The sequence below is a fragment of the Oxyura jamaicensis genome, chromosome 9, assembly GCF_011077185.1.
Source record: "Oxyura jamaicensis isolate SHBP4307 breed ruddy duck chromosome 9, BPBGC_Ojam_1.0, whole genome shotgun sequence".
Classification (NCBI taxonomy): domain Eukaryota; kingdom Metazoa; phylum Chordata; class Aves; order Anseriformes; family Anatidae; genus Oxyura; species Oxyura jamaicensis.
The window spans coordinates 20,730,017-20,746,480 of record NC_048901.1 but is presented as its reverse complement, the minus strand read 5'-3'; the positions used below and the strand labels follow the sequence as shown (position 1 = coordinate 20,746,480).

The 16,464-nt window shown below is 50.0% G+C and overlaps 1 protein-coding gene across 5 annotated transcripts in view; it reads right to left on the bottom strand.

The window, feature by feature from the left end:
- Positions 1–897: 897 nt before the first annotated feature.
- The window catches only part of PLD1 (phospholipase D1), a 63,469-nt gene continuing 47,902 nt past the window's right edge, over positions 898–16,464 (bottom strand). For 3 of the 5 annotated variants that reach the window (XM_035334116.1, XM_035334115.1, XM_035334117.1), the window contains 8 exons: positions 14,162–14,272; positions 13,391–13,479; positions 10,615–10,728; positions 9,870–9,919; positions 8,597–8,731; positions 6,941–7,094; positions 6,214–6,328; positions 5,571–5,795 (listed from right to left, as the gene is read on the bottom strand). In XM_035334116.1, the coding sequence (XP_035190007.1) occupies positions 5,571–5,795; positions 6,214–6,328; positions 6,941–7,094; positions 8,597–8,731; positions 9,870–9,919; positions 10,615–10,728; positions 13,391–13,479; positions 14,162–14,272 (993 nt within the window). Of the gene's footprint in view, positions 5,796–6,213; positions 6,329–6,940; positions 7,095–8,596; positions 8,732–9,869; positions 9,920–10,614; positions 10,729–13,390; positions 13,480–14,161; positions 14,273–16,464 lie in introns of all 5 variants that reach the window. The other 2 variants (XM_035334114.1, XM_035334113.1) reach the window with 1 other exon arrangement.

Genomic DNA, 16,464 nt, shown 5'->3' with positions numbered 1-16,464 from the left:
CTGCTGCCACCTACCTCCTGCTGCCACCTACCTCCTCCTGCTGCCACATACCCCCTGCTGCTGCCACCTACCTCCTCCTGCTGCCACCTACCTCCTGCTGCCACCTACCTCCTGCTGCCACCTACCTCCTCCTGCTGCCACCTACCTCCTGCTGCCACCTACCTCCTCCTGCTGCCACCTATCTCGGCCTGCAAGACGTGGTGCGGGATGCAGCAAGCGAGCTGCGAGGCCGCAGAGGCTGCTGGAGCTGGCGGTGGCAGCAGCCGCCCGTCTGTCCTGACCAGCACACCCCCAGCTGCCCCGGCTTGGTTTATTGCATTTTTCGAGGGTGCCGAATGGATCTGGAAGTTTTGAAGATGCAGAGAGCCCTTTGGCATTTGAAGAGGGAGAAGAAACCTAAGAAACAGGGAAATTAATATGTTTGCAGTTTGCAGGAGAGCTTGGAAATGCCACTGATGCTTTATTCAGCTCTTTTCCCCCTGGAGGTCAACAGTAATCTGCTTTTTCCTCTCTCAATGTTAAATTTCCTTTACTGAAAGTTAAAAGGGATAGTGGCAAGTTAATTCTATTTTGGAGACGGACAGCTTCTGTCTGTGCCTTTCATAATGCCTCTGGATTATTAAAACAGGATTATTTATTTACTTATTTCAAGAAGTCCAATTTTCTTTCTGGGCTGTTCTACTTCAGCAATTTCTCCCTCCTGGAAAAACCCAATGACTCTGTCCAGCCCTCTTTTATTTATTTATTTATTTTCTGGGGACACTGGGCCCTTTTCCCACCAGGTCTTGCTGCTGAACCAGCTGGGCAGCGCCGCCAGTGCCAGGCAAGGGCAGAACTTGCCCCCCAAGCCAGATGTGGCCGCATTCCCCAAGCAAGCAGGAACGAGACTGCAGCTGAGTGTTTTGACACGTGATGGTCTGTTGTATTTTCAGTCCGTTAATACACGTTCATTTACCAAACACAAACCGAGTGGAAAGGAAAGCAATCATCAGCAGAAACAAGGGTACAAAACTCAATTCCAGCAGCCTTCACAGAAGGGATAGTCAGTGTTCACAACGGCACCATTGGAAGGCAGAGACGCACGGAGACCTGCACTCACACCTGAAGTGGAAGCTCTCATTTTGGCGATTAGTTTTGCTAGAGACACAATTTAGAAAAAAAAAAATAAAAATCCCAGAACCGTGACTTTTGTCACTGTTTTTCTCTTTTCCCAAGTGTCAGGAAAAAGTCAGGTAAGTTATTTAATTATTTACATCTAGGACACTTTATGAAAATGCACTTGGAGACTAAAACCAGAATAATCACAAAGGTTTGAAAATACAACAAGAAAGCAGGCAGGAAAAAAAAAAGAAACCCAAGGAGGATCGTTGCATTCAGTGGTCTGATACGCAGTTTCAGTGTGTTCCACTTGGATTTACCTTAATTCTGCGCGTTTAACTTGGCTCATTGCCACAGCGTTACGCTCCTGGTTTAAACCTCAGTTTTGCAAAGCTCCTGGTTTCAGCAGCATCTCAGTTGTGCAGCAGGGATTGCCCATTCGAGCCAATTTGCAGCACGAGCACCACAAAACGCGTGTGTGCATTCGAGCCTTGCAGCCACCCAAGAGATGCCAGCCTCTACCATCTGCCTGGTCTGGAGGCCTCTTGCTCTCCTCGCCTCGGCCTCCAGCACATCCCACAGACCGCGTCCCTCATGCTGGGAAGGCAGAGCAGCAGCTCGGCAGCTGATGGAGGTGGACTCAGATTTGGGTCCTCCCACAGGGCAGGAGGAGAAGGAAGAGGCGTTCATCTACAGGCCCCTTCGGACGGCTTGCCATGGTCTGTACATGCAGCTGCTGCGCATGGATTACGAACACAGGGTGCCCTAGCTATGAGTGCACAGAGCAACTGTTACACTGAAATAACAGCAAAACAAGTCATGGTTTGATTGTGCGTGGATGTTTCCTTGGAAGGAACAAAGACACTGCCAATTATTACCGTTAGCTAGGCAAAACCCACACTGAGGTCTCCCCCAGGGACAGCGCCAGGATTGTGAAATTGTTTGGTGAAACCTGATCAAAAGAAATGAAAACAAAGTGTCTGGGGTTTCATCCAGCAAAGGTGACATCAAGTTGGGTGAACTCGGTGGTGGCTGCCCCGGATGGGAAGCAGGTTTGCTGCAGCAGCACCGGCTGGCTTGGGCTGCTCGTCTTCTGGTTGCGCTAAGCACTGGAAAAAGTGAGGTCCCACTGTAATAGCAACAGACACGTCCTGTGTTCACGCTAGCTGAAACGTACCAGCTTGGGATAAGAACTGACAAATGCACTTGCTAGCTTGGGGACTCCGTTAGCGCATCAATCAGCTGCAAACAAGGTCAGGCCACAGAACGCTGCCTCCACGCACGTCCAGCAGCAGCACGCGAGGCTGAGACCAGGAGCTGAAGCACTTGAGTTCTCTGACAAATTATTTTTAGTGAAGTCCTTAACATAGGATGATGTTTATCCCTCAGTTTTAAACCATGCATCAATTCTACAGTGAAACATTTATCCAGTCCAACATTTATACAACAGTATCTGTATTTTAAAATACGAGAATATTTAAAAAAATTTAAAACGAAGATACGATGCTGAGTGTGAGTTCTGGAAGTGGCATATATTAAGGAATAAATTAAAAAAAGAAGTGTTGTACTCAGGTTCAACTACAGAATAAAGCTGAAGCCTGGGAGAAACATCTCTTATTTCATACAGCTCTAAGGAATAAATGCCACAAGAAACAGTTCGTGTTTCCAGGCTTGCTAGTGCCTGAACCCACATCACTTGTTACAGTACTGTATGTCTGCGAGCCATCCTCTGCAGTACGAAAAGCAAAACCTCTCTGGCATTAAGGACTGACGAGTAGTGATTGTTCAGGTGCAGAACCAACTCTCTCAAGGTGTTAAAACTCACAGGCTTCTTAATATAAGAAACAGAACTCTTCTGGCTCTCCGAGGAGGGCTGCAGAGGACAGACAGGCGCTGCCAGCTCTGAGCACAAGGGCGCAGAGCCGAGCATCCCCTGGACATCGATCCCGTGCCATCAGCTGTCCGGGGCACGTGGAGCTGCACTCCACTAACACCACCAGAGTCGTGAAGCCCCAGTAGTTTGCTGCCACCCTAAAAGACAATCTAAGTATAATTTAACAATTCTAAGAAACTTTGCTAATATGGGGATGGGGACAATAAGAGCACTTAGAAGATGACAGGAGCCTCATGCTGCAAGGTTCACGTGTATGGGTGGTGGGGTTGAATGCTTCCTTTTCAACTATGACTACAGACCTGTGTGACTTACAATGGTTCTGACAGGCTATAATTGTTTGAAGTTAGCAGCTTTGTTCAAACTAAACCAGCTAAAAACACATCAAGAGATAAAAGCTCTGAACAAGCACTGATGTGGAATAACAAGACACCTTTGATCTCCTCTGATTGCAAATGGTCGAGGCATGGCATGTTGCTCTGGCTCTGCAGGGGGCGTCCCCAGGTGGATTTTTTTTAAGGGAAAAAATCAAGGGAATGTACTTATCTGCTAGCAGCATGCCAGCCAAAAGCATCAGTCCCTTGGATCAAAGATTATCGCACAAACTGCTGCCCATGCACCCCCAACAGGCTAACCAGACCACAGATTCACCAAACAGAAAGGAGTCATTCGCAATTGCATCTACAAAACACAAGCATAAAAAAGTGGGAACTGGAGGAAGTGGCTAAAACTTGGGCTGCCTGGAGGAACGTCGGTGTTTGTTGCTTACACAGGCGATGCAGCATGCAGAATTACTCGGTGCCTATTTAGGTTTCTGAAGATAGAAAAGACGATCAGCTAAAACGTGGTGCCAGCTATGTTTTGAGGACAGCTGGATGACCAGTGTGATTCTTCTCCAGTTAAAAACAGGTGAGACTGTTGTCAGAGTCAAAGAAGAAATAAGATGCTTGATTATGAACTGAATTAAATGGCAGATCAGCTGGGCTTTTGACTAAGGAGGGTTGGGCACCCAGAGGAACACAGGTCAGACCTCACCCGAGCCCCGCTAGTGAAGGCAGTCCTTGGCTGCACACACAGCAGAGGAGCTCAGCTCCCACTTCTGCAGATCAGGCTCCTGTTAGGCGTTTCTAGCAGCCTGCTCTCTTAGTGTTTGTCATGGTGCCGCTGGGGAGCACCTCTCCCAGCACTGCAGCAGGTACTGAACATGAAACTGGGAGGCGCAGCTCACTGTGGGACGGAGGGCAGCGCGAAGTCCCAGGGTGGCACCCACCAAGCCACGTCCTGGCCCAAGACAGTAGTGTTTTGCCCAGGGATGCCTAATAAAATCACTGCTTCGCTATACTGTGAGGTGCAGAAAAGCTTGGAAACTGAGTTCCACCTGTATTGAGAAGACATCCTGCACAAATGGGCTCAAGACCGTGGCTGGTGTAATAACAAAGTAGATCAGAGACGAGGTTTTGCTAATTGCTCCCCTTCCCCTTGCGTTCAGCAGTCTACAAAGTGATGTGTCAGCTCAGGGTGAGCACGGCTGGCCTGAGGCTTCACCTCTAGCTCAACGGCCTTTGCCTTCTTTTAAATGGGGAGGGAAAGGAATGGAAAGAAAAGTCTATCCATGTAATGTCATACAAATGCATGAGTAAAGGGCCCAGGGCACAGAGCTTAGCATGGCCCATGCTGGCTGTTGAGTCTCTGTTCCCTGTCACACTCAGTGCCTCGTCTTCCTTCAGCTCCAGAGATCTACGACTTCAGTTTAAAACTTGGTTCTCTTGAAGAAAGCCTTCAGGCACAGTTTAAACAAACGCACGTGCTGCATTTCTGTAAAGGCCAGAAAATGCCACTGACTTCCAGCACCTTCAGCCAGCTCCAGTGAGGCTGCCCTTTGCCAAGGCCTACACGGTGCCGTGCTACGTGTAAGACATGCTGATTGCTCTAGCTGTACTAAAAAACAGTATTTTTTTCCCCGCCTAGAGGGGAGAAGAGACCAAAATACTGATTCTGATAAAAGATTGCTCGTATGTTTCCATCTAAGCAGTGAAACGTCTACGCTTGGCAAGCTGAGATGGTCGGACAGCCCACGGCAGCACCAGCAGCACTTTGTGGAGAGCTGCACGAGGGCTCTGACAGCGTACGAGGCGAGGTGAGGGGCTCCGGCGAGCCGATGCGCGGGTACCTGAAAGCCTGAGAAAGCACACGCAGCCCACGACTCCTGCGCAGCCACAGCACGATCACAGAACGTACGCAACCACAGTACACAGCTGGCAGTGGTAACAACAGCAGTTAGGATTTGGTTCCTATCCCAGCAAGTGGCCTGCATCCTTAAGGTGCTCAGAACGCGTCTTAGAAGTAACTCCTTCAGACAAACTTATTTTTTTGCCATAATTTCCAAGTCTTTCCCCTCCTCTCCTTCGCTAGTGTTGATTTGCTTGCAGTTCCTCCACCAAAATCCTTCCGAAAGGCACATTAGCTTGGTGGAGGTCTTTTTTGCCGCCCTTCGCAATGAACAGCTTTCAGAAATCACATATTGTTCATCAACTTGTCTCTAAAGAACCAGACTTGAAAACGCAAAGCAGTCTACATCTTCTTAAGTCCAAACCTCCATGGGTACCATGGACTCCTTTGTTCCGACGGAGGGAAGCAAGTACTCTTCCTCCAGGAAGCGGAAGGGGAATTGTACCAGAAACCCACGGATCTTTTTTAATTCTTCTGCTGCTTTTGCAGGGTCATCATTTGCTAATTTTGGTTTGTTGATGAAGTCACGCAGCTGGGCTAAATTATTCACCTGGTCACTGGGCAGGCATCGAAACACCTGAGTGAAACAGAAAGGACAGGTCAGTGCAGGGCATGCTGCGGTGCGGACTTTCCAAGACAGACCAAAACATCCCACAAGTATTTCCCCGGATGGGAGCAACTAAATTAACAGCCCGGAGAGCGAGGAGGGACACGGTGCATCTGTGGGACGGCTGCCATCTGCGGCATGGTTGGAGCATGCAGAGAGGAAAGCCCAGGGCTTTCTCTGATCGCTGCAAAAGGCTGTAACAAAACAGAAGCAAAATTTGCTTTGACTCCAGTTACATTGTGGCCAGATAGAAGTAAGGAAGTACAATGATGCAAGGATGCACACAGTCCACTTTCTTGTTCTGCATTTCACCGACCCTGTTTGCTCATTCTGACCGACCCCAGGAGCAGGACCTGCTGCCCTGGCCCTCCCGGCTGCAAGGCGTCACCTTATCGAAGATGGTGGCGTTGCGAGCTGCTGTGGAGATCCACACCTCCTTGAAGAATCTTTCACAGACGGGATCCTGGTGGTCTGGATTGAGATCAGAGCCGCCGAGGACAACCCTGAGAAGAGAAGAGGGAGGGACTGATGCCTGCTCAAGCCAAAGCTCCAGGCGCTCCCTGTCTTGAGACGTGCCCAGAAAGGAAAAATGTCCTTGGGACTTGCAAAAAGGCAGCCCTGCATGCTCCTGGCACACCTTCCCGCTGTCACAGCCTCTCAGCCTTAAGGCTGCCTGATCTTCTCCTTTCTTTCTGTGCAGTAACTGTCCAGATGGGAAACAGGGGAAGGGGGGGAGGAGGGAAAGGTCTTAATGAAAAACCGGCTGTGTTGTCAGCCAGATGGTCGCTCTGAGTGAACAAACTTCCATTAGGAAGAGACACCACCACCCAAAATTGAGGCAGTGTGAAAACAGGATCTGGAGGCAAAACATCACTGTCTTGATTATGAGCTCTCCCAGAGAAATCCCTGAGCAAAATGATTTGTAAGTCAAACTGCCGAGCCAAGGACGGGAACGGCAGGAGAAAGCCTAACTCTAGGAACGCAGCAGCAGAACCCTAGGCTAGATCCCAGCCTGGTGATGCTACATCGGAAGCAGCAGCAGCAGCTCCCTTGGTTTTAAAGGCTTTTGGCCAGGCGTGAGCCTGAGCACGCCCTGGCTGGTGCCCACGCCCCACCTGAAGCACCGCAGCCGCAGGGACTGGGCGAACTTCCCAGCGCTGTACTCCTCCCCGTCCATCACCGAGGGCACGGTCTCGGTGTCCTGCACGATGATGGCCATTTCGCTGTCCCGCTTGCCCAGCATGCTGCGGTCGTTGATGTTGGCAGAGCCTGGTGGTGGGGAACAACCGGCGGTGACGCCTCACTGCCACGTGAGACCCCCCCCACTGCCCCCCAGCACCTGCACCCTTTGTCTCCATGGGGGCACAGCTTCCTCACTTCGCAGCTTGCAAAGGTCTGGGTTTGGATGACAAGTTCACTGATGCACAATGGGCTCTCTGTGTAAATCCCCTCGTCTTTAGTGATGTAACGAGGGGAAGTTTCCTGTTTGCATTTGGAAGGCAGGAATTTTGGGGGATTTGAGAGCTTAGTCACTGCCAGTGCAGTAAAGCACCAGCAGTCAGGGGCCTGGAAGCCCCTCTGCCTCTCCAGAGACAGGAGCCAGCAGGTCAGTAACCCACGGAAATGACTGAACAACAAAAAACATCCGGACACGGCCTTGAACTCCGCAAGAGACCCCCAGACACCAGTCAGCCATTTGGCCTTCCCTGTGACTGAGTATTCTCACGGGGAGTTAGCACCGCCAGAAGAAACACCAGCCAAGCTCCCTCAGTGCTCTAACCTCCTGACAGCCTCTCCTGAGCTTTATTTCCATGCACCTCCATCTCTCTTTTAGGTGGAAATGCAGTCACACTGGCTCCCCATCACCTCACCAGATGGCACGGATATACATGTGGTAAAAAAAATCAGCCCGCAGGCCTGGAGAACAGAAGAAAGGAGCTGTCTCAGGCCCCTGGGCCATCATGCTCACAACAACATTGCTCCTGCTCCAGTAATAAAACCACCCCCAGGATGCTGGGTGTACCAGAGACGTGAGCTGACCCCTGGGAGGGTAACAGAGGAGCAAACGTAACCACGAGTCATCCGAGACAAGGGCTGAGCTGCTGCTTTGAGTGAGGAGAGGGTTTCAGCTCTTGCAAAATCTGGTATGGAATTGTTCTCTGGCAAAGTTCTCCTTGCTGAGATAACAGATCGGAAAGGGTTCTGTTAAAGAAACAGACTCAGACTCTGCTTTTGTACTGCAATGTGCAATTTGGAGCCCAAGGTCTCCTGTCTCAGCTTCATGGTCTCATAATAAATATGGTAACAGACATGAGGTGATAGCTATTACTTGTTAGAACCTATTTCCCCATTCTTAGGAAACGGAGCTGATAAATGACACATGTTGTCCAAACCATCCAAATTTCACGGCACATTCTGTTCTTTAAGGAACAGATGACAAGTCTCACAAGTCTTCCTGCTAGAGCAGAGCTTGATACAAGACAGATGGACAATATTCCCTGCACTGGGATTCTCTTTAACTGCTACGCGGGGATTTAAAGCCATTCTAGAAAAACAAATTAAACGACAGCTTTCCAAATCCTTTTCTCCCTCCTACCTACCACCCTCCTGATGAATTTATGAGTTTGTTTTTTAACAGTAAAATGTTTCACAAGAAAGAACTCACAACACAGGAAGGCACACAGCATCGCAGCCCACGCCGGGCACGTGGCTAAGGGAAAAACCCCGGCGGATGGAGTGGTACAAGGCCCTCCCGCAAGCAACCCGCTCACCGATTATGACCGTGTTGTCATCAGCAATAAGCAGCTTGCTGTGAACGTAGATGAGCTCGGTGACCAGTTTTCCTTCCAACTCTGCATATGTTCGGAGTCCGCAGAATGAAATGTAGTTGATCCATTTATCTCCAACTGAGAACGAAGAGAGAACAAAACCAATGGGATGTGAGAGCGAGAAGGAGAGCAGAAAAAGATCCTCTTGATGTAAAGCTCTGTTTGAACAGCACAGATTACTTTTAGCTATTTGTGTTACAGCAGGTATTGGAAGTATGTTTGTTTAAAAATAGACTTTCAAAAACACCTGTGGGCTCTCTGATCTGCTGCCTGCTCAGATACTCCACTTCGGTGAGAAGTAACCCCAGTCTCCCTCGTGCAGCATGCAAGTACTCACAATTGATATGAGCACCTTAAAATTACTGGACTCTGCGACTGTTTTTCTGCAGGGTCTGCAGAAAGGAGGTTATAAGCAGGTGTTTTGCCCACACACAGTATGGAAAATATGTCCTCGTGTAATTGTCTGCAGTGTGGATTTACACAAAGCACCAGAACTAACGCGCGTTACGGATGCCTCTTGCATTTGTGATACCCGTTTTTCATGGTGCTGATTCCCACCAGAGCACATCCAGGCGGGTGCCCTTGCAGGGAAGAAGCAGCCAGAAAGCAGAGCTGCCATCAGGCAGGTCTGTCCCCGGCAAAACCAGGCCGGGATGTGCTGGGGCAGGGTACAGCTGCGGGCTCGCTGCTCCCAGCAGTGTGGCCCAGCTCCGGACGCTTTCCAAATAACAGGATCCTGAGCAGCTGCAACTGCGCCGTGCTCCTCCCTGGGGTCATTCCCTCCTCCGGATCAGGGCTGCATCCAAATACAAGGTCTGAAAGCAGCCAAGGCTCACACGACCTAAGGAACCTCTGCGCTGGGATGCTGCAGAGGCTGAGGTCGCTTGCCAGCTCATCATGTGCAGTGCTGCCCACCGCTGTGATGCCTCAACCCAAACCTGACCCCTCGGCTACAACCAGCATGCACCAGCACGAAGAACGAGCTGTGCCCAGCCAGGAGCTGCAGCTAGGGCCTTGCTGCACAATGAGTATTCAGCAGGAGGCAGCAAGGTTTCAGTGTGCCTCTCCCCATCTCTTGGGGATGAGACGGTTGCAGCGCTGCTGGCTGCTGCAGGTTACCTAATGCTGTAACGGGAGGATCACAGCTACAGGCTATGGATGCCTCTATCCAACAACAGCAGCCTATGACCATACCAGAGAGGAATACAGCTCTTACCCTCTGCTTTCAGCTGGCCCAGGATAGAGTTTTCTCCTCGGCACATGGTCCTGGAAAGAAGGTAGGCAGCCGTGAGCGCCACTGTGTCTCGAGGCAATGGCATATGCTGAAGCAGAACCCAGGGAGGTAAATTGCAAACACAGATGCTTTTTAAATACCCCATGCAAGCAGAAGAACCATGGTGCTTACAGAGTGCACATTCCTTCCATACAAATGGTAGCGTATCAAGGACTGCTCATTTCCTAAAAGAGTTGGTACCATCAGCATATGAACTGGGAAGCATTTCTACCTTCTGAAACAGGGCTGCTACAGCCTGAGCCACAGGGCTGGGCGTGAGGGGACCTCAAAAAAAACCATGCAGAATGCCTGCAAAATGCAGGGAGTTTGTGTGAGTACGGCTGGTCTGGAAAAGCCACAGCCAATATCTCATTAAAAATAAATAAATAAATAAATAAATAAATAAATAAATAAATAAATAAATAACTGGGAGGAAACAAAGTTGAAGTTGCTTATAGGAGAGCAAGAGCAGTGGGTGGGAGGGTGGAGACCTCAAAGGTGACAAAACTATTTTGAGGAGCAAAAAGGAAAATAAATGTGTTTTACAGCATCACAGTGCATGCAAAGAGTGGCTGATGGGTTAGGAATTGGGGTTTTGTGTAGGGACAGAGGGGGCCCTGCGATGCTGGGACGAGCAATGTGCTGTCCACATCATGCGGAAGGGACTGTGCGCAGGCAGCGCGCGTACCTGTAGTTGAAGTGCATGATGGCCTGCAGCGCATTGCCCCCTCCCGTCGAGATGTCACCTTCAAAGCCAGGCAGCAGCGGGATCACCACGTACACTCGGAAACGCTTGTTTTCCCTGAAGGGACAGTTTGGGGAAAACATTAGCTGCAAATTTTACCGCTTGGTCTCACTCTCTCTGTGTTGACTGGCTTGGTTTCTGTCCAAGGCTACTACAGAAACTGTAAGGGAGCAAAGTGTGAAATGTATTTCCAGGTTCGGGGCTTCATCACCTGACAAAGATAAAGCACATTTCACACAACGGGACACACACGCCAATTATTTTGCAGCTTGTGCCCACCACTGGGAAGGTTCATCCGAGCACCCCAACAGCTGGGCCCCACCGCTACTGGCACAGCCTGGCGTGGTGACCCCAGAGATAAGACAGGCAGGAAGCCAACACCTGACCCAAAGTGCCCGCTCCATGCTGGCTTTTAGACGTCAGAAACACCGACAGGTGTCAGAAACACCACAAGTTTCGGAGGGTGCTGGCAGAGGGGCTGCAGGCAGCGCTACACAGGCCTGGTTGTGCGGCTCCGCACCCACAGAGGCCCCGTGGAGGCCGCCAGGTGGCGAGCAGGGCCCGCGGGGCGCTCACCCGGCCTCCCCGGCCTGCGGCCTCCGCCGGCCCGAAGACATGATGGGGAATTTTATTGCATTTCCCCAGCGCTTCCCCGCAGCCGTGCGGTGTCCCGCAAGCAGGCCTTCGTTTGGCAGTGTACCACGGGCCCGGGCGAGGCGGTGTTACCCGCACACACGGCTGCGGGGCCGAGGCTGTCCGTGCTGCGAGGGCCATACACCGACAAAAGCCTTCCGCACAGAGCTGCTTGTTTGTCAAAGCCTGGTGTTTATTAAAGAAATTAAAGATCCACCCATAAAAAAAAAAAAGAGGAAGCCCAGAAAAGAACGTTATTAATTGCATCATTACAAAATATTTAGTCTAGAAGAGGAAGAAAAGTATAAGCTTGACTAAAAAAACTCACTGCAGCATTAAACATCCGTGGGTCACCTACGCTGCATTTCCCTGGCAGTTTGGAAGTTGTGAATCTCATACAAAGCGTTTAGGACTGAATTTACTTTTAGCCTTAGGCAATGCCAAGCACTTGGGAGCGTGCACGGTATTTGGTGAGGAATCACCGACATTAATTCAGCACGATACTGGCATAAAATTGGAACAATAAAGAAGTGAATTGAGCCTTGCATCTGAAAATGTGTCACTGAAGAATTTGCACGATCCCCTTTTTATTAGACTTTCTGACTTCAGGACAGAATGATTCCCTGCGCAGAAACCTCATATAAGAGGAAAATCTTCTCAGATTACCTGAGGAATTTGCTGCTACCTCAGCAGCATCGCTTAAAATAATTGCTGAAAAAGGCCCATACCAATCCACTCCCAGAGGCACAAAATCCAGAGTGGTTTCCATCCAGGGGGACACTGAAGCACAGAGAGCTGCTCTCTGGACAGACCCACTCCGATGCCTAGTCAGGGACTAGCCTCCTGCTGTGCTGCTCTCACTGCTTCACGACTTGCCCAGCACTGGCACAACTCCTCGCTTACCCTGGGTGAGGAAATCCACCCCAGCCCTTCATCCGGAGCTTGCTTCAATTATTTGGGCTGTGCATTGCTGCTCAGGGATCACAGGCAACTCCTCCCTGTTGTTAGTGGCGTAGCAGATAACACCCATGCTCTCCCAGTCTGAATAGTGCTTATCTTCGCACAGCACCTCTGAATAAAGCCTGTCTCGTTGTGTTTGTGGGGCCTTACAGATGCTACCGCAGTGTTTCAGAGGCAGGAGCTGCTCTCTGTCTGGGGTTGGCTTCTTTTACCCAATGGGACTTTCCAAGCACAAGCACCAAAGAGAGTGAAATCTCTGAGACTCCAGAGAGCACCTCTGAGAAAGCAGGCCCCGCAGAGCTCTGCACAGCTACAACATGGAAAAAATAATCATTGCACGGCATAGCAGCACGTGAGAGGTAAAAGAAAGTAGTTTAGGGAGCTTTCTGTGTATCAGCCCACCAAGACCAGGACACAGTTTTAGACTACGACACACATGTATCTTACAGAGAGGCTCCAGAAGAGCAACCTTAAGCAAGGCTGTCCAGGATCAAAGCGGAGACAAGCCACTACCTGTGGTATTCACGTTAGCATGGGGTTAGGCATTCTCATGCAACAGGAGTGCCTAACATGCATCTGGGTTTGGTCCATCTAGGAACAAACAGCAGTCCGCTTGCTGTGGCTGGAGGTTGTAAATATCCTCCAGCATTTACCAGAAAAAGTGGTTCCATCAACAGCTGAACCCTGCAGTAAAACCCTTGACATGCGTTTGCTTCCCCAGTTTAAAAGCAATCCTCTCTACAGATAATTTGAGTAAGTGGCACATCCCACACGTCCCAGTTCAACCTCCTCACCCACTAACTTGCCCTACCATACAGGCCAAGGCTGGTTTGCTCTGCAGCAAGGTGTGACCTTTGCAGAGCACGAAGGACTTGCTTTTCAAACAAGTCACATCGCTCAAAACACATATGCACCGGGGTAAGTCAAAAACCAAAACCTTTCTGGTAGCACGGTAGCACAGAAACCACTGAAGAATCTCACTGCTGCAAAAGCAAGTCGATGTCTGCCCACACAGGTTGTGTGTTGGAAAAACTACTGTAGCGTGGTGTCCAGTAAGATGTTATTTTGAACCACACTGCATAAATGCATCCGGCAGGCTTTCATCGTGTTGTTAAGAAGAGGTTACCTGTGTGCTTTAAGAATCCTCTGAGCAATTGCATCGCCAACCTTGTTCCAGACAACTTTGTCATCAGCACAGCTAATAAAGAACTGGTTCTGCAGGAAAAGCAAGCAAAACTACTGTCAGGTAATGCCAGAGATGCACAAAATAAATATTTGCATACTTTCAGACAAAGAGCAAGCAAAGATAGCTGTGTTTTGTGTGTTGTCTGAACGGATGCCTTTTTTTAATTAGATGATGTGTGTGTCTGTGCTTGCTTGGGAATGAATTGGTCCTTATTGATAGCTCTGTTCAGAGAGTTCATATAAAGAGCAACCTAACAACAGGATAATAAAAAGTGTAAGAAGAGAGGAGAATCAGTGTCTCTGGTCAGCCAAGGCTGAGAGTCTCTCCAACACAGGAGACTCCTGCAGCTCCAGGCCGCAGGCATGGCAGGAGCAGCCCCCTGTGGGGGGGCTTGGGTGTGCACAGGGGCCATGGAGGGGGCAGGAAGACTGCTGCACAGGCCACAGAAGTTGCTGGCAGCTTTGCAAAGAGGTTTGTAAAGGAGAGGTGTGCTTTCCCACCCTGTAGTCAGAAGGCTGCCAGGGTACATACGCATCAGCTTTGTCTGAAGTTGGTGGAAACATTCCCCAAAAGTCAGAGCACATTTCTTCATTAATATCCACAGGTCTCACAATTCAAAGACCAACCCTCAAAAGGAGTACCACCCTCCTGGTGGCTGCAAGCCCTGCTCAGAGCATCAGGATCCTGCTGCTTTCCCTCCTTTCCACTCACCTCTATATAGATGTAGTGCTTGCTGTTCTCTATCACGCTGATGTAAGCGTTGTGGATGGACTCCTCGTGGTATTTAATGCCAGCCGACCAGTCAGCAGCAGAACGGATCACCTGGAAAGCAAGAGACCGAAACCTTGCCTCAGCCCCATCCAGGACGGCACTGCATTGCAACTGAATTGTTTCAGAGGCACTGCTGCCTCTCAGGATCTCACTAAATAAGGCAAAATGTGCAAGATTTGCCATTTTTACTGCATTTGTAATAAGTGAAAAAGAAGCTTAAAAACAGAATTAATGCTTAATAATGTCTTGATAGAAACAAAAGTGCCCTGTCCTGTTGCTGCTTTACTCCCCTCTCCCAACAGCTCTACACTCCCCTCTCAAGCAGCTCTACACGAATTAGAAGTAGCCCAGAAGACCTGCTCTTGTCAGGGTCTTACAATAAGCTGTTTTTAAAACAATCTGTATTTTGAGGCTTTAGGGGTGTAGATCCAGTCGGTGACCTCTCCTCAGCTGTTTTAAAGCTGAGGTCTCCAGCTGGGTCAATGCCTTTTCCTACAGTAATAATTCCTAGTAATAATGCACAGTTAGTCAAGCCAGCCTGATAATGCTGACCACATCTTTGTTGTGGGCACCTGAGGTCGTTTATTTCTCCTACCGAATTCTTACAAAAGCCACCCACTCTGCGACGATACGACTTTTAACATTCCTAGCAGTCCAACTGCCCAAACTTACTTATTTATTTGTGCTGGAAATCCACTTCTAAAGCGGATACTGCAAGGTCCCCAGGGCACATTCTCCCCCTGCGATAGCGCCAACCCAACGTGAGCCCCAGCTCGTCTGCTCGTGCCCTCGGCCACGTTCAGCAGCCTGGTGGCAGCCCGAGCTCCCTGCCACGCAGCTGCCTCCTGCGCGGCGCGACCAGCAGCAGCGAGGGCATGCCCCGAGCGACGGTCTCCAAGATGAAAAAGTAGTTTTTAATTACATGTTGGGAGTGCTCAGGGAACATAATTAGTCTTGATTAGCCTCAGTCTTTAAATGTTGCCCAGATAAAAACATTGAAACAATATAGCCTTAAAATATCATGAAACGGGCATTAGAGCAGCACAGCAGTTCATTCATACGCAGGACAAGATCCGAACAGTGTGGACCTGTGAAACGTGTGAGAGTATGTGAAAAAAAAACTGTCCTTTTCTGGGGCTCAGCCTCATTTTTTTCCTGGAAATCCCTCTGGTGGATTTCTTTTCCTTCCCCACGTCCAGCTCCAGCTTTGGGTTTGCTCTGTTACCGTCCCTGTCTGACACCTTTGCCTGGAGCCCTGTTAGTACTTTGTGGTCGCCATCCACCATCAAAGGCGTGCTGCTGGCTGTAGCCCAGCTGGAGGTAATTAATTTCCCTAACGGCTGGGGCAGTGACCCGGCAGGGAAGGCTGGGCACTGCCAACCCCTCACCCCAAGCACCACAGCAGAGTCAGTGCAGCTTCATCTCTCACTCCTGGAGACCCGTCCTTTCCAGACAGAGTGCTTTAAATGAACTGGTTTAAACCTAAACTGCTTTGCTCGGGAGAAAACGTTGCAAGCTACTCACAGCCCCGCCACCGAGAGCTCCATTCTCCTTCCTCTCCCCTCACGGAAGTCTCACACAGCAGTGCCAAGTGCTGTGCCGGGTTTGTTATCTCCAGCTCCTCTAACCACCACAAGAGTAATAAATTTGAAGCTTGCTGTGGGCTAATGCATAAATCTTGGACAATGCAAGCCCTCCTGCAGAGTTCAAAGAGGTGTGGTGGGCTTTGGTCATGGACAGGGCACTAAATCTTCCTTGCATTTACATCACGAGCTGGATATTGCCTCACCGCGCCACGTCTTCTGCAGCGCTATCTTTGGCTGATAACTGCAAGCGCTGGAATGGAAATAGAGAAGGGAACAAACTGGCACTGCCTTTGGCAGCAGGCTTTTCTAGTCTTGCAAAATCCATGTGCAATCGCCGCGTTATTGTGAGCAAAGCCCCAAAGTTCAGACGCGAGAGGATGACGGATTGTGCCCGAGCTCCCAGCCCGCACCTCCACTGCCCACAGCCGCTGCTCACGTGCTGCGCTCAGCCCCTCTGCCCACGTGGGAGCCCTGCCAGCACCGATCCTTCGCCTGCCTTCTTAAAACCCTCCCTAAACCGCGCTTTTCTGCTCCTCTCTGCAAAGGAGAGCAAAGCCAGATGGTACAACGAGGTCAGAGTCTGTCGATGACAGGTCAGTGGCGCAGTCCAGCAGTACCAGTGCAATCCCCACAGATCCTTTGTGTTCTCTCTGCCTC